At 40.1% G+C, this 24837-nt stretch overlaps 1 protein-coding gene across 1 annotated transcript; it reads right to left on the bottom strand.

Moving 5' to 3' along the window:
• Window positions 1-7650: 7650 nt before the first annotated feature.
• LOC146773009 (uncharacterized) lies at window positions 7651-24372 on the bottom strand. Its single transcript, XM_085637046.1, has 3 exons — window positions 24263-24372; window positions 13723-19417; window positions 7651-7770 (listed from the first exon to the last, which is right to left on the bottom strand). Exons 2-3 carry the CDS (start codon window positions 19372-19374, stop codon window positions 7651-7653), a joined length of 5772 nt encoding a protein of 1923 aa, XP_085493172.1. The 5' UTR covers window positions 19375-19417; window positions 24263-24372.
• Window positions 24373-24837: the final 465 nt, after the last annotated feature.

The following is a 24837-nucleotide window of genomic DNA, read 5'->3' as shown; positions in this document are numbered from 1 at the left end:
GACACTGACTGCAGCAGTGGGTCTCCTGCAGTGCTGCGTCCCCCCCTACCCCTGCACCATCCACACTTCCCACTCCCATGCCTGTCCCAAGCACACCCAGACGTCCCCATGCATGCACCCCACCAGACACAGGCACCACACCACCAGGGAAGGCCAAGCGCACACCTCCTGTCACGCACACACAGGGTGAAGTAGGCACACCCACTGGGTCGGGGGGCAAACGGAAGACACACAGCCAGAGTGGGAGTCCACATTCCTCACAACCCACTCCCTCCAAATCCACTCCCCTCAGCTCTCCTGGCCAAGATTCCAACAAAGATTCCTTCATGGCCGCTCTGTCCCTGAGCCCCAGTGTGACACCACCCCGCAAGCGGTCAAAGAAGTCCCCTGTCAGGGTAGTTGAGTCCCCCCCCCCCTGTCCACACCCTCCCCCAGTAGCGCTGCAACCCATCCCTCTGACCCCCCCCCTCCTTGGGGCCTGTGGTTCCTTCAGGTGCAGGGGAAGACGCTGGGGGACCTTGCAACCGTGTGCAGCGCCATTCTCACGACCACCTTTGGCACTGCCCCACCCCCTGTGGTGGAGTCCTCCGTCCCTGCACCCACAACGCCTACCCTTGCCCCTCCTGTCCCTGCGGTGCCTGGTCCTTCCCCCCCACATGATGCCCCCCCCTGTGGAAGACAAGGAAGTCTAACTGTGCAGGCAAGCTAGGGGACACGCATCCCAATGTGTCCCCCACCAGGATTTGAACTATGGACTGCCCTATGGGCCTTGTACGTATTGAAATTTTAAAAGAAAAACATATTTTTTAATGCTGAATAAAGCAATGTTTTTTTTCCTTTGAACACTACTGCTTTTCTGGTATTGCTGTTGGTGGTGCTGCTCCATGATTTTGGGTGGTGATAATGTGTTAGGTGTCTGGGAAATGTAGTAGTGTGCTGGTCATGGGGTGGACCCTGGTATCTGTGTGCCATCACAAGGTATTTGCTAACAATCTTTGGTCATGTAAGCTCTTACTGCATGGTGACATTGTCCCAAGGTGTGTTCCTTCCTCTGTGGACCCGGACATCTTCCCTGCAGGGTGTTTTCAAAATGTTGTGCTGAGCTGTGTCTACATTTGCTGGGTGTGTGACGGACCCCTTAAACTTTGGCCATGCATGCTCAGCAATGTCTCCACCTGCATCATTTGTGGCATCCTTGGGGGTCACTGTACTTGTGTATGGAGTATATTGACATGACTTCATGTGGACATGTTCCCTTTTCCGCACTATGCATGTGTGTACTCCCAGCCTCGCACACATGTGTTACGTGTTCTACAGGGTCTTTGAGCAGCTGACTGACAATTGTGGGCATTGTATCTGTGGGTACTCCACCCTTTTCTTTCCATGGGCACTGCTGGGAGTGATAGGCACCCACCCCTCCTATGTGTGGGCACTGCTGGGAGGACTCTGCACCCACCCCTCCTATGTCTGGGCACTGCTGGGAGGACTCTGCACCCACACCTTCTATGTCTGGGCACTGCTGGGAGGACTCTGCACCCACACCTCCTATGTCTGGGCACTGCTGGGGGTGATAGGCACCCACCCCTCCTATGTCTGGGCACTGCTGGGAGGACTCTGCACCCACCCCTCCTATGTCTGGGCACTGCTGGGAGGACTCTGCACCCGCACCTCCTATGTCTGGGCACTGCTGGGAGGACTCTGCACCCACACCTCCTATGTCTGGGCACTGCTGGGGGTGATAGGCACCCACCCCTCCTATGTCTGGGCACTGCTGGGAGGACTCTGCCCCACCCCTCCTATGTCTGGGCACTGCTGGGAGGACTCTGCACCCACCCCTCCTATGTCTGGGCACTGCTGGGGGTGATAGGCACCCACACCTCATATGTCTGGGCACTGCTGGGAGGACTCTGCACCCACCCCTCCTATGTCTGGGCACTGCTGGGAGGACTCTGCACCCACACCTCCTATGTCTGGGCACTGCTGGGGGTTATAGGCACCCACACCTCCTATGTCTGGGCACTGCTGGGAGGACTCTGCACCCACCCCTCCTATGTCTGGGCACTGCTGGGAGGACTCTGCACCCACACCTCCTATGTCAGGGCATGTATGCTCCATACATACATGGGTGGGGGTACGCTCCGAACATACACTGGTGGGGTGTGGGTACGCTCCATACATACACGGGTGGGGGTATGCTTCGTACATATCCGTACCCACGCTCTGCAGGCCTGGGTACGGCCCGTACCCATGCCTTTGGAACGTGGGTACGGTGCGGACCCCCAATGTTGGGGTGCCGTTGGGGTCCGCACCGTACCCTGGCCTTCGGAGCGTGGGTACGGGTCGTACCACGCGTACCCCTACATCACCCCAACAATGGCGGTACGGCCCGTACCCACGTTCTTAAGGCCTGTGTACGAGTCGTACCAGCATTGTTGGGGTGACGTAGGGTCACGCGTGGTGCGACCCGTACCCACGCTCTGAAGGCCTGGGTACGGTGCGGACCCCCAATGTTGGGGTGCCGTAGGGGTACGTACCGTACCCAGGCCTTCAGAGTGTGGGTACGAGTCGTACCACACGTACCCCTACATCACCCCAACAATGCTGGTACGGCCCGTACCCAGGCCTTTAGAACGTGGGTATGGGCCGTACCGCCATTCTTGGGGTGACATAGGGGTGGGCGTGGTACGACCCGTACCCACGCTCTTAAGGCGTGAGTACAGTACGTACCAGAATTGTTGTGTTGCCGGTTCGCGTCATCACCCACTTCCGTTGTGGCGGACGCAGGCGTTGCTGGACACGCCCCCACCCCCTCGAAGTGACCAGGCCCTGAAGGTCAGGTATGTCCAGGGCATGTATGATGTGTGACTTGGGTGGGGGTTATGTGTCCTGCCCCTGCCCCCCCCTTTGCCCCTGGGTGTTGTTCTGACCTTCAGCAGCATCTGCGTCGGTTCCTGTAGAGCAGGTGGACTGCTATGAGGGCCGGGATGACACGTAGGTTGGGGTCCATGGCTGTCCGTTGCATACAGGTGCTCCTTGTGCGCGTCGTCCTGATTTCCCGGCAGTTTTTGGCTGGCGGAAAATATAATCCGTGCGGGGTGACGTTGGTACGGATCGTACTTGCTTGTTCGTGAAACGCAGCCTGAGTGCGTCCCGACGTCACGTCGGCCCTTTCCCGGATCACATTTGTATGTATATTTTCGGCGGTCGGTGTTTTGTACGATTCGTACGGAAATAGTGTTTCCATACGAATCGTACTTGTATTTTTGTAATGTTTTTTAACCGGGTACGAATCGGACGGAGAAAACGCTCCGTTTGACGGTTCGTACCCGGTTTCTCCAGGATCCGAATCGGACCCTCAGTGTGTGTAGGTTATGCTCGATTGCTGTCTGTCGCATCATTGGAACAGTAATTTACTCCGTGCATTGTTCCCAGTAATTAAATTGATCGCTTAGTGCATGTGAAGGAACCCTTTTTGTATTTCATTCCTCTCTTCAAAAAATTATGGATACAAGTTCTTATTCGTATTACCCTTGTTATCATATCCATTATTAATAGTTACTGTAATGCATCAGGATCACAAATGGCTGTGTAGCTCCTCATCTCCATTGAGGCCAAAGGGGGCCTTTGTCTTGAATCTTATAATCATTTTTGACTCCAGCCTTCGTAGTTTCATTGTTCTGTTTCCTCCCCGCTCATTTTTAGGCACAGTTGTCAGGCCAAAGTATCTTATGTTTTGTCTCATAGTTTCTTTATGGGTTTTTAGATGTTTCGCAATTGCATAGTTGGTATCTTCATTCTGCACAGCTCGTAAGTGTTCCAAAATTCTCTTTTTTAGCGGGAAGATGGTACTGCCTATATACCAGAGTCCGCATCCACAGACAATGACATATACTACGTATGTAGATTCACAAGTGATTCTTTCCATAATGTTAAACGTGTTGCCCATGAAGTCAACTGTTTGTTTCATGTTTATGCCATGTTTACATGCCTTGCATGTATTGCAGCGTACGAAACCTTCTTGTTTGGTCTCCAACCAGTTTTTTCCCTTCTTGCTTGTTGTCATATGGCCTTTCACCAGTTTGTCTTTCAGGGAAAGTGCCTTTCGATAAGAGATATTAGGTTGATTGCCAATTGTATGTCCAATATCCGGGTCCTTCTTCAAGATATCCCAGTGTTTTCTTAGGATATCTATAATTTGATAGTTTTCTTTGCTATATGTTAGTACTACTCGAATTGTGGCATTTTCCTCTTTGTGTTCTTTCTTACGTTTCAAAGTCTGTGCTCTTGGGATGGATCTTGGGATGGCTCTTGCTCTTTCTGGATTTATACAACTCCCTTGGTGTGCAGTGTTTCCTTTCTGAGGAAGTTGGTGGAAAATTAACTACGAGGACTGGCCCGTTCTCGACATTGGCACCCGCTATGAAATAGCGCGCTTTCCTTTTGGGCCGTTTGATGAATCGACAATTTGAAGGAGAGGCGCCCGACATCAGGAATCCAGTGGAGCTGTGACGGAATACGAGACTCGGAGAACTGATCGTACCGAGTTTCGCAAGTGATTTGGAGTCAGTGGATGTGTTGAGAACAAGTACATCGACAGCACAATCACACGAGTCACCACACTGTGAATACACAGTAAGAATAACGCTGTGACCGGCGGAACAGCAAGAGGAGTTTGTGGAGCACCTCCTGTCATGTGGAGTATCCAGCGGACCGGAGTCGGAGGACCCCGCTACAACAGAGAAACATCCAGGTAGGCGGTTTCACTTTTCTCTCCCTTTGATAAAACTGTGGATGTCGTAGCAAACACAATCAGGCAAGCAAATCCTGAATAGATGCAAAGGAAGTTGAAAGGATAAGTGCACACCAGTTAACCAAGCAACCACCGAGTTTGAGTCTCTACGGACATTTGTACCACTAACAAACATGGAAGCCAGAGCTGCGAAACGCATGCAACGAGCGGAGACCATGTTCGTAAAAGCAGGAACATTAACACAAAGGGCAACGACCATTGACCAAGATACTAGTCAGGTCAAAAACCTTAAACAACTTTTCATCCAACTTGAAAGACTACTAAAAAAAGAGATTACCAAAAGCTGGGAAGTAATCACGCTCGAAAAATACATTGAATATGACCGTATACCGAGAGGATTGAGAATCTTCACGCTCCCTAACCATCCAGATACCAATCCCGAGATGCTTGAAGAATGGGGCAAAAACAGTATGCAGTGCTCTAAGTACATGGTACTTATTGTCATCAAATATGCCAAAAAAGACATAGAGGAGCTACATGAAGACATCAAAAAGGTTGAATCACAGATGACTAGCCTAAATAAAGAGCAAGAGAGTAAACAATTAAGAAAAGAAATGGAGAAAAATCTAGATCGACATGAAAATGAAGTAGAACAACGAAAGCAGAGAAAGTTCAGGAGAGATGAACTGGACTATGAAACAGGGGCTATTCTAACGTTTGCTCGAAGATTTGAAGCACTAAAAGAACAAATGGGCAAGAATGCAAAAGTGACATTAAATGCGCCAGTAACCAGCGAATCAGACCTAAGCGAAGAGGAAAGAACAACAAGAACAGGACATCTAACTTTTTTAGAGGAAATTAAGTTGATGTACATCGACCAGAAGAACCCAAGAGGCCAAGGAAGAGGACGAGGTCGAGGGAGAGGAAGAGCCTATCATCAATCTTCAAAAGAAGGAGAAAAACTAGAAGAGGGGGCAGAACAACCAAAAAGTTACCCTCTATGCAATCGCTTGAAGAAGTGAATACACTGAAGAAACTGAAAAAGGACAAGGCAAATCTAATTGTCAATCTATCAGACTACAAACTAAATTCTCATGAACGAAATGTACTTAACAAAGGATTAAGTTTCTGTCCGGAACAACATTACAATCATGTAGATACCAGGATTGATATCTACAAATTTGTTAGGAAGCTAAAACTTGCAAAGTTCTTCAGTAAATTCTCGAATAGTAAAACATCAATCCATAGCAAAACAGCACCGGAGACCAGTGACCTCACAACTGAGGACATACCCATCCTGGTAACTGCGTATGAATTAATGACTAACAACGATGATGTAACTGATTCTCAAGCCCTACAGAACTTACAAATCTGTACTGACAAAAGAGAACCGACTGCTTTCAAACCAAAATCTAAATTCTGTCCCGTCCTCAGTCCAGGCAACAGAATAGACACATTTCATGATCTAGTGGTCAGCGACCTAGAGACAGTGATTAAAATAAACAACAATCATAAGCAAGAAAACTTGAACAAAATGGAGAGACAAGCAATTGACACTCTTATGAACAATGACAAGATCACAATTAAACCTGCAGACAAGGGGGGCAATGTGGTCATTCAAAATAAAGTTGACTACATTAAAGAAGCTACAAGACAACTGGATGACCATAAGAACTATGTGAAATTAACTCACAATCCACTCAATGAACTAACCTTAAATCTACAAATGAGGATTAAAAAGTGGCAAGAAGATGGGTTACTAACAACAGAAGAATCTCTTTTTCTGAATAATGACAGTCCAGTAATGCCTACGATGTACTTCCTACCGAAGATACATAAAACTTTAATCAATCCCCCAGCCAGACCAATAATGTCAAGTTGCAACTCACTATACGAGAATATATCGGACTACGTGGACTCCTTCCTGGCACCATTAGTCACTGACTTAACATCATATATAAAAGACACAGGAGACTTTTTAAGAATACTATCAAATCTTGGATGGCAAAAGGGGTACTATCTAGCAACAATAGATGTAGTATCATTGTACACCTCCATTGAGCATAATATCGGACTACAAGCAGTTGGGTATTTTCTAAAACAACGCAACATACAACAATCTAAACATACAACAATGCTCTTAGAAATGATTGAGCTTTGTCTTCGCAACAATATTTTTATTTTCAATGGCCAAAAATACTCTCAGCAGTGTGGAACAGCTATGGGAGTTTCATTTTCTCCGAGCTACGCCAACCTTCCTATGGGGTGGTGGGAGAAACTAACAGCTTGGAGAGAGGAAAACGAACCATATACCTCAAAAACAGAACTATGGTTACGTTATATTGACGATCTATTCCTCATTTGGAGTGGCAGCCTAAATGAATTTGAAAAATATATGAACATTTTGAACAATAATGAAATAGGCCTACAGTTCACTCACAATATCAGCGACCAAGAAATTCAATTTCTGGATGTAACTGTATACATAGAAAACCAAGAAATCAAAACCAAACTGTACAGAAAACCAACGGCGACGAACAGTATCTTACATGGTAAAAGTTTCCATCCCCCCAATTGAAAAAGAGCATTCCATATGGGGAATTTCTGCGTATGAGACGCAATTGCTCTGACGATCTAGTAATGGAACAAACATTTAAAGAAACAGCATCAAGATTCCAACAAAAAGAATACAGTGAGAAAGACATAAAACAGGGTCAAGAAAGAGCAAGAGCAATTCCACGAGCACAGACTCTAAAATACCAAAAAGAACGCATAGGGGAAAATGCCGCTATCCGAGTAATTTTGACGTACAGTAAAGAAAATTACCAAATCATAGATATCCTAAAAAAACATTGGACTATCTTGAGGAAGGATCCAGACATCGGACCAAAAATTGGCAATCAACCAAGCATTTCATATCGCAAAGCGCCTTCCTTAAAGGACAAACTGGTAAAGAGCCACATGACAACCATTAAGAAATCAAAGAATTGGTTGTACACCAAACAGACAGGCTTTGTACGCTGCAACACATGCAAAGCATGTAAACACGGCATGAACATGAAACAAACAACGGATTTCATGGGAAACACATTTAACATCACTGAAAGGATTACTTGTGAATCCACGTATGTTGTATATGTCATTGTCTGTGGATGTGGACTCTGGTACATAGGGAGTACCATTTGCCAACTGAAGAAAAGAATTCTGGAACACCTAAGAGCTGTACAAAACAATGATACTAACTATGTAATTGCGAAACATCAAGAAATTCACAGAGATAACATAAAACAGAACATAAGATACTTTGGACTGACAACTGTCCCCAAAAATGAACGCGGAGGAAACAGAACTTTGAAACTACGTAGATTGGAATCTAAAATGATAATACGTTTTAAGACGAAGGCCCCCTTTGGTCTCAACGGCGATGAGGAGTTACACAGCCACCTATGAACCTGCTACACGACATGAACTGACAATGAATTTATGGTTAAGGGTAATCACATAAGATCCTTGTATCCGTAATTATCTGAAGAAACTTACATAGCATTCCCTCAGGCACTAAGCCAGCAATAAAGTGGGAATCATGCACTAAGCAATCATTATATAAATCCATGGCTGTGATAAATAGTAATTCATTTGACTACATACCATGGCTATGACAAAGAGCAATTCAATGGACTACATACCATGTTAGTGAACACACATCTCACAAACATGTCTACTATGTATACATACTTAATGCGAACAATTCACATATACGGATACAATGTTATTCCCTTAACAGAGACATTGATACAAGATCCATTCAGCACTACATCGTTAACATGTTAAATTTGGTACAATTTGAATGAAACTACAATTCCCATAATTCCTCCTAATGGTTAAAATGGGTACCAGTGTAAATAAACAACATGGAAAACAGACTCACGCACCGTGAGCAAGACCGATTGTGGTTGAAACGCGTTGGTGGTGGTGGAGGTTGGTGTTCATTTGCACGAGAAATTAAAAGCAAATCCTGGATTTATGCAACTCCCTTGGTGTGCAGTGTTTCCTTTCTGAGGAAGTTGGTGGAAAAAAAAAAAAAAAAAAATATATATATATATATATATTCACTGAAAAAACCATGGGTTTCACACACGTTATAGTTAGGAATTAGCATTTAAAAAACCTTAGAAATTCACTGAAAAAACCATAGGTTTCACACACGTTATAGTTAGGAATTAGCATTTAAAAAACCTTAGAAATTCAGTGAAAAAACCATAGGTTTCACACATGTTATAGTTAGCTGGACATTTTACTCGTAAAAAACCAATGAAATTGCCCCGTTATAGTTAGTTCAGCTAACTATAACTCGCGCGCCCGCAATGCACTGCTGATGACGTCACATATTACATCACTCATGACATGGTCAGTGACATCACTCATGACATCACTGATGACATCTCAAATGACATCACTGATGACATCACTGATGACATCATCCTTGTGATAGAGTGGCAGACCTCCTCTCACCTTAATATAAGCTTTGATACACACATTCAAAAATAGAGACTAAAAATTTCAAAACAATGGACATACCAATACCAGTTACAACAACCTCTTCAGTAATTCTAAGATCCACATACACATCCACTCATTCACCAACAGTCCTATACAGTCACTCATACATGTACTCACTCATCATATGTACTCATACATCTATACATCCTGTTACACAATGCCACTCATCCATAGAGTTACTCACACACATAGTCACTCATGCTAATAAAGAATCAAACATACATTTACTTGCATATACAGTTATACACACACCACCACACTTACTTCTACGGAAACTTACACATACTTAGTCTTTTAAACAATCACTTATAGAAACACATACTTATTCATACAGGAACTCTTTCAATCTCTCACTTTCACATATACTCACATATATACACCAATAGTCACATATACTAGTTTAAAACGTATGTAGTTACTCCTGAAGACACTATTGAGACAGTCATTCACTCACTAACACACCCATACACACACTCATCCACCCATACAGTCCTGCACACATGCTGTGTTCAACACATACAAACAGTGAGTCACTCATTCATGCACCGATGCACTACGTAATACCCCCCACCGAACCATGCAGACACTCAGACTGATACTCAAAAAAACAACTAATAACCTAAATAGGCACCCATGTAGCTACTCACCAACCCATGCAGCCACTTATACACAAAGTGAGAGACTGATACAGATATTTACATATTTAAACATTATTCACTAAGCCATGTATTCACTATGATACACTTAATCAGTCAGTTACATAATCAATTTTTCAAAAACAAATCATCCATTTAGACACTTATATACCCATTTATTCTTCCATCGACCATGAGATATACATATATAAAACATATTTAATTTTCAGAATAACACACATTCACTAGATGATGTCATCAGTGATGTCATCAGTGATGTCATTTGAGATGTCATCAGTGATGTCATGAGTGATGTCACTGACCATGTCATGAGTGATGTAATATGTGACGTCATCAGCAGTGCATTGCGGGCGCGCGAGTTATAGTTAGCTGAACTAACTATAACGGGGCAATTTCATTGGTTTTTTACGAGTAAAATGTCCAGCTAACTATAACATGTGTGAAACCTATGGTTTTTTCACTGAATTTCTAAGGTTTTTTAAATGCTAATTCCTAACTATAACGTGTGTGAAACCTATGGTTTTTTCAGTGAATTTCTAAGGTTTTTTAAATGCTAATTCCTAACTATAACGTGTGTGAAACCCATGGTTTTTTCAGTGAATTTGCAAGGTTTTTTAAATGCTAATTCCTAACTATAACGTGTGTGAAACCCATGGTTTTTTCAGTGAATTTGCAAGGTTTTTTAAATGCTATTTTTTTTTTATATTCTTCATTTTTTTCAAACATATTTTTATTTTAATTTTCTTATCTTTTATAAAGACTATGCTTTAATTTTTAAAATCCTTAAATATTTTTTTTATATATATTTTTTTAAAATAAACATGTAAAATTTATTTCCAGATTTTTATTTTTTTTTTTTTATAGTACGCGTACCGTAAGCTCACGGTAAGCGTACGGTTTACGCAACGTCCGTAATCTATCTACGCTGCTTGCGTATAGTTACGCACTTTGCGTAGCCGCGCGTACTGCGCGCGGGACGCGTGCGCGCTTACGCAACACGCGCACGTTACGCGGAAGTGCCGGGAAATGACTGTTATGCGCATGTGCGCAAGCGCGTGTCTTTTTTACGCGCACGCGTACTTTTTGCCGTAAGCGCACCGTAAGCGTACCGTAAGCGTACGGTAGGTCATGTGATCTTGAAACACAACTTTTGATTGGTTGAAACTACTTTCAGTTCTAGAACTCTCCTACACCACACCCATTCCCCTCATTTCTGCTTGTGATCCCTTGGGAGAAGGAGCTGGTTTGTCTTTGGGATACGATGGCAGAACAGCAGAGCTCTTCTGAGAGTGAGGCTAGCACCAGCAGCACTGTCTTGAGGCAGAGAGCGAGGAAAGTAAAACCTTCTTATGTTTGGGATTATTTTACTTTTCCAGAAGGCCAGCAAAAGGTGAATGCACCCTTAGTTACTTGCAAGCTGTGTCAGCGTGTACTTTCTAGAGGTAATCCTAACAGGAAGTATTCCTTTGGGAATCACACCATGAAGAGACACCTCCAGGATGTACACAGAAGGACACATGGTCATCTTTTTGGAGGTAACTCTTCAGAAAGACGAGCCAGTACATCCACAGCAGCTCAGCCTGGACCATCACCTGCAGGGCTTACTCCTTCTTCTGCAGGTCAGGTGAGCCCTTCATCTGTGGGGGGAGAATCTCCTTTTGCTGGCCCTCTGGAAATGAACCCTCGATTTCGGAAGGTTGATATTCATTGCACATTTTGTAAAGCTCTAATTTGTTATAGGGAGACCAGTGTTTCCCTAGTGAATAACAAAATAGATCAGCACATTTGTAGCTTTGAATGATTTTCCCATGGTTCCTTTCCTCTGTCCCTGCATGAACACAACGGTTCTTTTAAGAGCCAACCTTATCTTTCATCTTTTTTTTACATTTTTTTTAAAAAACTTTTTTTTTTTTTTTTACCGTACGCGTACGGTAAGCGTACCTTTTTTTTATTTTTTAAAAAAAACACTAAAAATCATTTTTCACATTACAAGGTCCTTGAAAGACTACAATTATTACTATTGACTTACCATACTCACTGAAAAAAATATTTATTCATTTGTTTTTTTAAAACATAGTTTTTAAAATGGTTGTAGTTTACGAAAATTTTCTATATCGATCTGAAAAAAAAGAAAAAAGTATTAATATTTTTAAAACATTTTATAATACAGTACACATATTTACATTTTTTCCCAAAAAATATTTTTGCCTTATTTTTGCTGTTTTCAGAATATATTGCATTTCACTATAAATTGTGAAAGCAATTGCATTCATCATTTTACAGCGGGCAAAAAAAAATAACAATCTCAAAGATTGTATTAAAAAAGCCCAGAATCTCTTCTCACTTAAACTTATCATTACAGAAATGCATATTATTCTTAAAAAATGTCATCTAAAAACAATACTTTTTTCTTTAAAATACCGTCTGATATTTTTGTTTCAGAAGTACATTCACAATAATATATCTCAAATAACTCCAAAATACATCTGATTTTATTTCCTTTAGGCCAAATAGTATTTTTTATTCTTTCCCTGGAATAAATTTCCAAGGGAAAACCATTAAAATTCTAAAGTTTAATCTGTCCAGATCTCACCGATTCTCTGTAACATTTTGGTTCACGAAAATTTTTCGAATAATTTATTTAGTCCACAATAGAATTGCTTACTTTTCCACATGGCCAAATAGTAATTTTTGAAATTATTTTTGAAAAAATTTCCAGTGGCAGTCCAATAACATTCCAAAATTTAAAATGTGCAGAAGTTACCGATAATCTCTAAATTATTGGTTTTTCAAAATTGCATTAAAAATTTAAAAAGTCCACATTACAATTGGTTATCTTTCCTTTAGGCCAAATGATAATTTTAAAAATCTTTTTTCTACAAAATTGCAATGGTAATCCTGTAAAATGGTAAAATTATTTTGTCCAGATCTTGCCAAGTCTCTCTAAAATTTAGGTTTCAGGAAGATTAGATAGGAATTTGCTAAATCAAAAGGCAAACGTTGTTTGAAAATCAATTGGGAATCATTACACAGTGTCCATCCTTTTTCACATTTTAGATAAACTGTGTAATGTCCAGAAGTAACAGTAGGTCCATCATGGAAAATTATTGCAACAGTTACAAAAGTTTTTCCTGAAATTGATAATTGCTGTCCTGTAAACTTCTTTATTAAAGTATCCAATTTTGATCCATCAGCTCTACATCGTTGCATCATTAAAATTACATACTGTCCGTATTCCCTTAAAATTAATGTTGATAACATGTCAGAATTACACTCACCACATTTCATGCTATGATTAGCATCTTTAACTAAGTTTGCAAAAGTGACTGTTTTACTCTCTGGCAATGTCAAATAAATAAACCTTTCATTATCAACAATAGAACCACTTATATTATAACAATTATCACAACTATGTTCCCATTTATAAGAGAGACCAAAAAAAATGTCAATGGGAACTCCTTCTTCTTCCACTACCTGAAGAAAATACATCAAAAATTCGTGAGCATCTTGCTGTTCATTTTGAGAAAACTGTGTTCGTCCTGAACATACATCTAAAAGTTTTCTAATATCAGTAGCACTTTCTATTTGAGTTTTATCTTTACTCAGCTTTTGAAAAAGGAGACTGAGCTCTGAACAGAATCTTTTTCCCTGATTTATTATTATCTGCTCTTGCAAACTTTCCAGATAAAAAGCAACATTCAGCACTACATTTGCGTAGCAGTTGACACCAGAGCTATTTTCAAAATGACATCCTACAACCTGTTCTTCATTTTCCTTATTCTTTTTGCTTGCAATTACATCACTCCTCTTTTTTTTCCTCTTCTCTACATCTTCATTACAGATATTCTCATTTCTCCTTTTACGAGAAACTACACGTTTCTCCAACACAGGATACTGACCTAAATGAGGAGCATAGCTTCTTCTTAATCTATTATACTCCTTTACACAGTTTGTATCAGCACTAACTTTTGAGTCATCGAAGTCTATCATGAATAAACCTGATAATGTTTTGACTCGTGACAAAGCAACATATGCCATACCTTCTTTGAACACACTAGATCCAATGTTCACAAATGCACAATCTACAGTCAATCCTTGAGACTTGTGAATAGTTACAGCATATGCTAGAGAAAACGGAAACTGCTTCCTACGTACATATAAGTCTTTCACAAGCATGAAACGAACTGAACAACGACAAATGTCTTTAACTTCCTCTATCTGATCAAATTTTATTTTTAACCATTCAATTCCATCTTTTTTCTGATAATTAATAAAACCCACAACTCTTCCCATCGCTCCATTTACTAAGCCTTTTTCAACATCCAAATTTCTCCTTAAAAACACTCTACAGTTCATGCAAACATATAGATTTTTTTCTAATCCTGCTGTTTTGGAGATGTTCTTCTCTAGTGAGTCCAATTTATTTTTCAGTTTGCCTGTTACTGTGACAGTAATTCTTCCATCCTCAATTTTGTCCACTGCTTCCAATTTCATGATCTCTTCCTTTTCCAATTTCAAAAGCTCCTCATTGAATATTGAGCATTCACGTAGAGTTGGCATTAAGCAGATGACACTTTTGTTTTCTGCAATGTTCTTGTATATCTTCTCTGCAACTATTTCTTCCTTTGGAAATAAATTATGTAGCAGCCGAGTCTGTAATGCTTTTTTGCCAGCTTCTGTGAGTAGTCCAATCCTGATATCTTTCAGAATACTTCCATATTCTTCATCGTTTGCTTGCCTCATATTAGTTGTAAGTTCCTTGTACTCAAAGAAGGACCAAATATTTGTATTACCGATGCTTCCCAATGACTTCTTCGTGTCTTCATGTGTCACAGTATTAAACACTGGTTGTCCTTTAACCGGAGTAAGTTGCAAAAGATCCCCAAAAACGATGACGTGTTTTCCACCAAATAACACGTCATAGTCTGTCTTCAAAATTTGCTGCATTCTTAAATGCACAAAGGCAAGCATTAAGTTTGATACCATGCTCACCTCATCAATAATGAGAACTTGCATCTTCTTCAATACTCTTGAAACTTCCAAGCATGCTTCTCCAGTTAGCTTGTTGAATTGTATTTTGTTCTCATGCTCCACTGGTAACATTAGCAAACGATGTAAGGTGATTCCTTTTATGTTATATGCTGCTAACCCAGTTGGAGCAGTAACCACACAAGACAAAGTAGAATCTGTTTTTTGCTTTAGGTAGCTTCTGATGACTTTAATTAGGAAACTTTTTCCAGTGCCAGCTTGTCCGCTTACATACATCCTGATTGGATGAAATGATGTGCATGAGCACTCTTTTTTTTCATGTAGAAATCCGTGATCAATTTTGTTTTTGATCTCTTCATAAATTTGTTGCTGCTCTTGATTCAGTTGTCTTTCCAAATTTTCTAAGTCTATAAATGCTTCTTGAGCTTGATTCATAGCCGTTTCCACTTCATTCATGGCTATTGATGCTTCATTTTCAACGATTGGTTGTCCTAGGGGATCTTGACTGTATGTTCCTGAACTTTGGCTGTCCTGAGAACTGTCTCTAGCAATTTCTGCTGCAATTGTAGTTTCCTGTTCAATTTCTTCATTTAACATTTGCAGATAAGTTGAGAATGTACTGCATTGTATGCTGTCTTTGCAAGCATTAAAAGAATCTTCATAGCTCTGGAATTCTCCCAGTAGTTCATCCTCTGAACGCCATGGTTTAAACAACTGTAAAAGAGCCAAGTAGTAAAATTCTTTCTTGTCGGTAGTGTCGCAACTCAGCTTCCGGTGATTTATCAAACTTCCTTTGGTTTGCTTCACCAAACATCCTTCTTCACCAACGACTTTATATTTTCCATTATTGATGTCTTCTGCAGCTTTCCGTGAATAAATGTAGTTCTGCAGCACTTCATAGAGACACATGTTCTCCAGATGATGACTTCTCTTGGGATAATATGTGTCCAACATGTTTGTTTTCAATATATCTGTACTTTCAGGTTCGAACTGTGCCAAATATTCAATTTCTCCAACAGATTTCAGTACCCGATTTCTCATTGCTGCAAGGCCTAAACTTGCCCAAATTATTCTTCTTGACTTCGAGTAGAGACTTGCAGAAGATAATCTATCTGAACATTCGTAGGATCCAATTTCTCGATGCGATAACATCTTCAAACTGAAACTGTACAGCTTCTTACTGACAGTCTTCTCGTGAGAAATCTCTTCCCACATTTCCTTCAATTCTGTTTTTTCTGATTTCGTAATGTAAGACGTTACATATCGAGCAACAGCAATGGAATTGTCAGCAACATACTGTATATCCATGTTAGCGTTCCACATGGATAAAATGACTGGGTTGTAGTCATTTATATTTTTTGATTCTTCTTTTCTTTTAAGGTTGTAGGTATTCTTAGGTGATTTTCTTGTGATAGTATGTCTCACAGCTGACATAAAACTGTTGACTCTTCCATTTGTAAGAACAGGTCTAGGAAATCCAAATCGACATTTAGTGTAGTATTTTTCTTTGCTCTTGTATTTCCGTCGACAGTATTTTCCACACCGATGACTTTGGAAACGTAGAACTTGCTCCTTTAACTTGTACTCTTCTGTGCTTTTAGGTATAGCACATGTTGCATATTCTTCAATGTAAGATAACACTGCTTCATCAGTATCTGTTCCAAACTTTGGGGCATCCTTGATCCACAGCAGCATATGAATATGAGGAGCACCTCTTGCCTGGTACTCTTTTCTCCAAAAGAAATCCACTACTTCTCCAAGGGGTGGATTTTTTTTATTGCAGATGAAGGACATCATAGCCTCAAATCTATGATTGAAATATCTGCAAACATTAACCGGATCCAATGAGCACAGTTCTCCTGCTGTCTTGTATTCGATGTTTTCAATGTTTGAATTGGCCTCTCGTAGAAAATCCAGTAAATCATCCCAAGCGTACTCGGCGCAGCTTAGGGTAAGGAACCATGTTGGTGTTCCTAAATTGCGTAACATGCATTTTAGTTCACCATGGCGTCGGTACCAATATTCATTTGTCCCACGCTGACAAGCCATCAGATTGATCAGTTGTGTTTCCAAATGATCATCTCGGTGCTGCACTTTCTCCATAAAATCCTTAGCAGACACATTTTGTAAATGTACTCCACTTTTTAAAATGTGATTTACTGCATAAGACAGTGCAGACAAGTCGCTTTCAAATAAAAGATGGAACAAATAAGGGATACTTTGTCGAAATCTGGGATCTTCAGCATATAGTCTTGTAGTCCGATACTCAGAAGCTGGAATCTGTTCCGGACGTTCATCGTATCGTCCTCCTTTTCCTTTAGGAAACAGCTGGGGAAAACATCGAGCTTCCAAGCTCTCCTCCCATACACTCACGGGATTTCCTTTTGCTTTCTTCATCTGAAAGAGATCAATATTGTCTCCCATAACTTCTTTCGAATGGAGAGGATGTATGCTAAAATGTTCATAAATTTCTTCTTCCTTTGACTTGTCCACTTTTTCAATTTGTCCACTTGGTGTTTCTGTATCTCCTTGTAAATCTTCTTCTTCTTCTTCTTCTACTATATAAATTGATTCATACCATTTGTTATTTTTTTTCAAATACAAATTTGCTCTTTGTACTTTCCGCACATCTACCAGCTCCTGCCAAATCTTCTTATTCTTTGTAGGTACACCATTAACCAGAATAATTAATGGTTCAGTTTCCAAAGTATCCGCATCAATAGTTTCCATATTTTTTTTCAAATCCAAGGGCAAATACACCACTCTACCTTTTAAACCTCTCACTAAATCTGAAGGAGGTAATTTACCAGTTTTGGGCTCCATACGTACTATGGTCTGGAACGGATGAACACATTGAATGAGTATAGACTCATATGTATTTAATTCAGAAAGTTCAGCAGGAATAGCATCCAATTCTAAATTATTATGTACAGCTCTGGTCGGCATTCTATTTTCCTCTAACTTGTTGTAGCAGTATTTACAAATACGCTGATCTTCACCCAATTCAAAACAATTTTCAAGAAATATATATGTTGCAAAATCCATCCACTTATAATTATCTTCATTTTCACTCTTTCTGTAGAGATCAACATTCCTAGTTTGTTTTCTATAATGAGTTCTGCGGCAACAAATACAAGTAACATTTGGTCTTTCATTAGAGACTATTGCAAATTTTGTTATGTGATCATTAAATGTCTTACTTACACAAGGTTCTACATTCTCTTCCACTTCTGCCTCATTTACTGTGTCCTTCTCTGCACTGTTTTGTTCAGGACCAAAGTAACAAAACTGAATTTCATCAACAACCTTCTCTACATCTGATACCGTTCCTCGGAACAGAGCCCTATTCAATTCATTTAACTTTATTGCTGGACTTTTGGCAAAATACAACCGTCTCACAAACTTTCTCATTTCAGTATGATGAACAGCCAGCATCCTAAAATGATGGAAAACACTATTGCACACTTTTCTAGATAGACAAGCAAGAGAATGACCCTGCAAACCAGTATTCTCTCTCACTCTGCATGGATCCAGACTTTGAAGCACCTTAATCTTTTGTTTTACACTTTTTTTACTATATTCTCTTAGAAACTCTCGAAATCTGTCAATAGATTCCTGACGCACAGTGCAAATACTACTACAATTCCAAGTGTACACTGGGGCTTTAGGACGTCTCCCCATTGCCTCATCTGCCATCACTTGTACCTCATCTCTTGGAACCATTATCTCCTTCTCCATTATGCAACCATTTTTTACTTCGTATGAACGACCTCTGGTGTCAACTGCATGCAGCAAACTATTACTTTGAAAATAGCTCTCTTCATTAAAAAAAGGTTCACTACTTGAGCTATGCATCCACTTTCCTAAAAACACTTTACAAAAATTTGTTCTGTTCACTACTCTTTTGCTTTTGCTTTGTGATTTCAGTACATTAACCATTTTATCTAATGTACGCATCCTATTCAAAATTAATATGAATAGTTTCCTTTTTAATTCTAATGCCTTTGCTGCAATGGCTTCAATTTCTTTTTTTCTCTTATAATATTTAGCCTTTTGCTTATATTTCTTTATATCCTTTATCAAATTGGACATAACTCTTCTCTGAAACATTTTTCTACGTATCTCTTTAAATGCTGTTTTTCTGTTTATGTTAAACTTTTCAATTGCAGAAGGTATATTTGCATTAACTAAATCCTCAATTTTTTGCTGTTCTGTAGGTTTTGTTACATTTTTCCGAGAACAGACATTTTGTACATTTTTGTTTGTTTTCAATATTTTGTTTAGGAATTGTCTTTTTTGCTTACCAGAAGATTTTTTCTTTTTCCCAACATCAGCATCTTCTACTAACTTTGGTCCTCCAGTTGTCCTCAAATATAGTTTTTTTTTTAGCGTTTTTTGAACTCGAGATTTTGTAGGCATCTTAAATTTTGTTCACTGTTCTTCAGCAATACCTGCAAAAAAACTAAAAAAAAAATTCTTTATTGTATTTAAATATATTACTACATTTCTTTTCACAATAGTCACAAAACGAAATTTCTTTGCCAATTTGAATGCACACAAACTCCTCTTTTTTTTTGGGCAAGTGAAAATCTGTATAACAAACTGTCACATTATGAAACCAAGCTGTTTTTTTTTCAGACCACCACCGTGTGTATTCTCTGTGACTGCCTACACTCCAGCAGGGGCAACCAGCCTTAGTGATGCTGAATGTATTTGCATTACAGACTTAAACCTGAAAACCCCACTCGCTTCTAATTACTGTGCATGACTATACATGGCAAGCACATGGGTGTGTGCTAAACCTCTGCTTCTTCCCCCAAAAATTCGCTCCTCTTTTCCATCTACTGCAACTGTGAAATCACCAGAGCAAGACGCAATACATTTCTGCCTATAATTCTTCTATGCACACAGAGTCATGTTTTCACATTAGTGCCAAAACGAAATTTCTTTGCCAATTTGAAAGCACACTTACTGCTCTTTTTTTTTTCGGGCCAAGTGAAAATCTCTTTTTACACTTTGAAATCACTTTTACAGACTGACACATTCTGAAACCTTTTTTTTTAAATTTATTTAAATGCACATGTCCAAGCTGTTTTTTTTTCAGACCACCACCGTGTGTATTCTCTGTGACTGCCTACACTCCAGCAGGGGCAACCAGCCTTAGTGATGCTGAATGTATTTGCATTACAGACTTAAACCTGAAAACCCCACTCGCTTCTAATTACTGTGCATGACTATACATGGCAAGCACATGGGTGTGTGCTAAACCTCTGCTTCTTCCCCCAAAAATTCGCTCCTCTTTTCCATCTACTGCAACTGTGAAATCACCAGAGCAAGACGCAATACATTTCTGCCTATAATTCTTCTATGCACACAGAGTCATGTTTTCACATTAGTGCCAAAACGAAATTTCTTTGCCAATTTGAAAGCACACTTACTGCTCTTTTTTTTTCGGGGGCAAGTGTATATCTCTTTTTTCAATTTGAAATCACTTTTACAGACTGACACATTCTGAAACCTTTTTTTTTAAATTTATTTAAATGCACATGTCCAAGCAGTTTTTTTTTCAGACCACCACCGTGTGCATTCTCTGTGACTGCCTACACTCCAGCAGGGGCAACCAGCCTTAGTGATGCTGAATGTATTTGCATTACAGACTTAAACCTGAAAACCCCACTCGCTTCTAATTACTGTGCATGACTATACATGGCAAGCACATGGGTGTGTGCTAAACCTCTGCTTCTTCCCCCAAAAATTCGCTCCTCTTTTCCATCTACTGCAACTGTGAAATCACCAGAGCAAGACGCAATACATTTCTGCCTATAATTCTTCTATGCACACAGAGTCATGTTTTCACATTAGTGCCAAAACGAAATTTCTTTGCCAATTTGAAAGCACACTTACTGCTCTTTTTTTTTCGGGCCAAGTGAAAATCTCTTTTTACACTTTGAAATCACTTTTACAGACTGACACATTCTGAAACCTTTTTTTTTAAATTTATTTAAATGCACATGTCCAAGCTGTTTTTTTTTCAGACCACCACCGTGTGTATTCTCTGTGACTGCCTACACTCCAGCAGGGGCAACCAGCCTTAGTGATGCTGAATGTATTTGCATTACAGACTTAAACCTGAAAACCCCACTCGCTTCTAATTACTGTGCATGACTATACATGGCAAGCACATGGGTGTGTGCTAAACCTCTGCTTCTTCCCCCAAAAATTCGCTCCTCTTTTCCATCTACTGCAACTGTGAAATCACCAGAGCAAGACGCAATACATTTCTGCCTATAATTCTTCTATGCACACAGAGTCATGTTTTCACATTAGTGCCAAAACGAAATTTCTTTGCCAATTTGAAAGCACACTTACTGCTCTTTTTTTTTCGGGCCAAGTGAAAATCTCTTTTTACACTTTGAAATCACTTTTACAGACTGACACATTCTGAAACCTTTTTTTTAAATTTATTTAAATGCACATGTCCAAGCTGTTTTTTTTTCAGACCACCACCGTGTGTATTCTCTGTGACTGCCTACACTCCAGCAGGGGCAACCAGCCTTAGTGATGCTGAATGTATTTGCATTACAGACTTAAACCTGAAAACCCCACTCGCTTCTAATTACTGTGCATGACTATACATGGCAAGCACATGGGTGTGTGCTAAACCTCTGCTTCTTCCCCCAAAAATTCGCTCCTCTTTTCCATCTACTGCAACTGTGAAATCACCAGAGCAAGACGCAATACATTTCTGCCTATAATTCTTCTATGCACACACAGTCATGTTTTCACATTAGTGCCAAAACGAAATTTCTTTGCCAATTTGAAAGCACACTTACTGCTCTTTTTTTTTCGGGCCAAGTGAAAATCTCTTTTTACACTTTGAAATCACTTTTACAGACTGACACATTCTGAAACCTTTTTTTTTAAATTTATTTAAATGCACATGTCCAAGCTGTTTTTTTTTCAGACCACCACCGTGTGTATTCTCTGTGACTGCCTACACTCCAGCAGGGGCAACCAGCCTTAGTGATGCTGAATGTTTTTGCATTACAGACTTAAACCTGAAAACCCCACTCGCTTCTAATTACTGTGCATGACTATACATGGCAAGCACATGGGTGTGTGCTAAACCTCTGCTTCTTCCCCCAAAAATTCGCTCCTCTTTTCCATCTACTGCAACTGTGAAATCACCAGAGCAAGACGCAATACATTTCTGCCTATAATTCTTCTATGCACACAGAGTCATGTTTTCACATTAGTGCCAAAACGAAATTTCTTTGCCAATTTGAAAGCACACTTACTGCTCTTTTTTTTTCGGGCCAAGTGAAAATCTCTTTTTACACTTTGAAATCACTTTTACAGACTGACACATTCTGAAACCTTTTTTTTAAATTTATTTAAATGCACATGTCCAAGCTGTTTTTTTTTCAGACCACCACCGTGTGTATTCTCTGTGACTGCCTACACTCCAGCAGGGGCAACCAGCCTTAGTGATGCTGAATGTATTTGCATTACAGACTTAAACCTGAAAACCCCACTCGCTTCTAATTACTGTGCATGACTATACATGGCAAGCACATGGGTGTGTGCTAAACCTCTGCTTCTTCCCCCAAAAATTCGCTCCTCTTTTCCATCTACTGCAACTGTGAAATCACCAGAGCAAGACGCAATACATTTCTGCCTATAATTCTTCTATGCACACAGAGTCATGTTTTCACATTAGTGCCAAAACGAAATTTCTTTGCCAATTTGAAAGCACACTTACTGCTCTTTTTTTTTCGGGGGCAAGTGTATATCTCTTTTTTCAATTTGAAATCACTTTTACAGACTGACACATTCTGAAACCTTTTTTTTAAAATTTATTTAAATGCACATGTCCAAGCAGTTTTTTTTTCAGACCACCACCGTGTGCATTCTCTGTGACTGCCTACACTCCAGCAGGGGCAACCAGCCTTAGTGATGCTGAATGTATTTGCATTACAGACTTAAACCTGAAAACCCCACTCGCTTCTAATTACTGTGCATGACTATACATGGCAAGCACATGGGTGTGTGCTAAACCTCTGCTTCTTCCCCCAAAAATTCGCTCCTCTTTTCCATCTACTGCAACTGTGAAATCACCAGAGCAAGACGCAATACATTTCTGCCTATAATTCTTCTATGCACACAGAGTCATGTTTTCACATTAGTGCCAAAACGAAATTTCTTTGCCAATTTGAAAGCACACTTACTGCTCTTTTTTTTTCGGGCCAAGTGAAAATCTCTTTTTACACTTTGAAATCACTTTTACAGACTGACACATTCTGAAACCTTTTTTTTAAATTTATTTAAATGCACATGTCCAAGCTGTTTTTTTTTCAGACCACCACCGTGTGTATTCTCTGTGACTGCCTACACTCCAGCAGGGGCAACCAGCCTTAGTGATGCTGAATGTATTTGCATTACAGACTTAAACCTGAAAACCCCACTCGCTTCTAATTACTGTGCATGACTATACATGGCAAGCACATGGGTGTGTGCTAAACCTCTGCTTCTTCCCCCAAAAATTCGCTCCTCTTTTCCATCTACTGCAACTGTGAAATCACCAGAGCAAGACGCAATACATTTCTGCCTATAATTCTTCTATGCACACAGAGTCATGTTTTCACATTAGTCCCAAAACGAAATTTCTTTGCCAATTTGAAAGCACACTTACTGCTCTTTTTTTTTCGGGGGCAAGTGAAAATCTCTTTTTACACTTTGAAATCACTTTTACAGACTGACACATTCTGAAACCTTTTTTTTAAATTTATTTAAATGCACATGTCCAAGCTGTTTTTTTTTCAGACCACCACCGTGTGTATTCTCTGTGACTGCCTACACTCCAGCAGGGGCAACCAGCCTTAGTGATGCTGAATGTATTTGCATTACAGACTTAAACCTGAAAACCCCACTCGCTTCTAATTACTGTGCATGACTATACATGGCAAGCACATGGGTGTGTGCTAAACCTCTGCTTCTTCCCCCAAATATTCGCTCCTCTTTTCCATCTACTGCAACTGTGAAATCACCAGAGCAAGACGCAATACATTTCTGCCTATAATTCTTCTATGCACACAGAGTCATGTTTTCACATTAGTGCCAAAACGAAATTTCTTTGCCAATTTGAAAGCACACTTACTGCTCTTTTTTTTTCGGGCCAAGTGAAAATCTCTTTTACAGACTGACACATTATGAATCCACCATGTGTAACTACAACAAAAACAATTCCCATTTCTATTATTCATTTCTTAAGTTACCACATACATCCCCTCTCAAACTGTAAACTCACCTTTAAAATTAGTTAGTTGTGAAAGAAATGTGTCACTCAAACAGCAGATTATCAGAGCCAGGATCTCTGTTCTGTACACCTCTCTCCTCTCAGCAGAACCAGATAATGGCAAACTTTCCCTCTATTTTTCCACACATATACATGTAAGTTTCAAATCTCAGTGCTTCCCCCTTTTTTTCAAATGTAATGACACATTTCTATTGGTTGAAAACCAACCCTTTTCCAAAAGTACCCTGCCCCCAACTTGACTTCTGCCTAGTACCCTTCCCCCAACTTGACTTCTGCCTGCTACCATAGCAACAGCTCATGGAACACTGCTGTGTGCAGTTAGGTCAGAAGTTCGACACACAATGTTTCAATTCCACAGAGCAAGAGTGCTTGACTTTTCAAACCTAACTGCAAATCCATAGTACTGTTCTTTGGTTACACATTTTTTTGTACCAATACAAAACATGCTTCTATTAATTTTCACATACAGCCTAGTTTTTTTTCTAGAATGGTATGAAACAGCCAATCAGTTCTTTTTGTTTTGTAAAAAATATGTATGCCTCCATTTCCAAACTGTCTTTCTTTTC

This window comes from Triturus cristatus, chromosome 12 (genome assembly GCF_964204655.1).
Source record: "Triturus cristatus chromosome 12, aTriCri1.1, whole genome shotgun sequence".
NCBI lineage: Eukaryota > Metazoa > Chordata > Amphibia > Caudata > Salamandridae > Triturus > Triturus cristatus.
The sequence above is the reverse complement of the archived record's forward strand: the minus strand, read 5'-3'. Positions and strand labels throughout refer to the sequence as shown.

Coding starts and splice junctions, on each gene's coding strand:
- LOC146773009 (XM_085637046.1), bottom strand. CDS start 19,374: ATGCCTACAAAATCTCGAGTTCAAAAAACGCTAAAAAAAAAACTATAT. Junction 7,771..13,722: donor AGGAAAATGAAGAACAGGTT/GTAGGATGTCAT, acceptor CATGTGTTGCAG/CGTACAAAGCCTGTCTGTTT.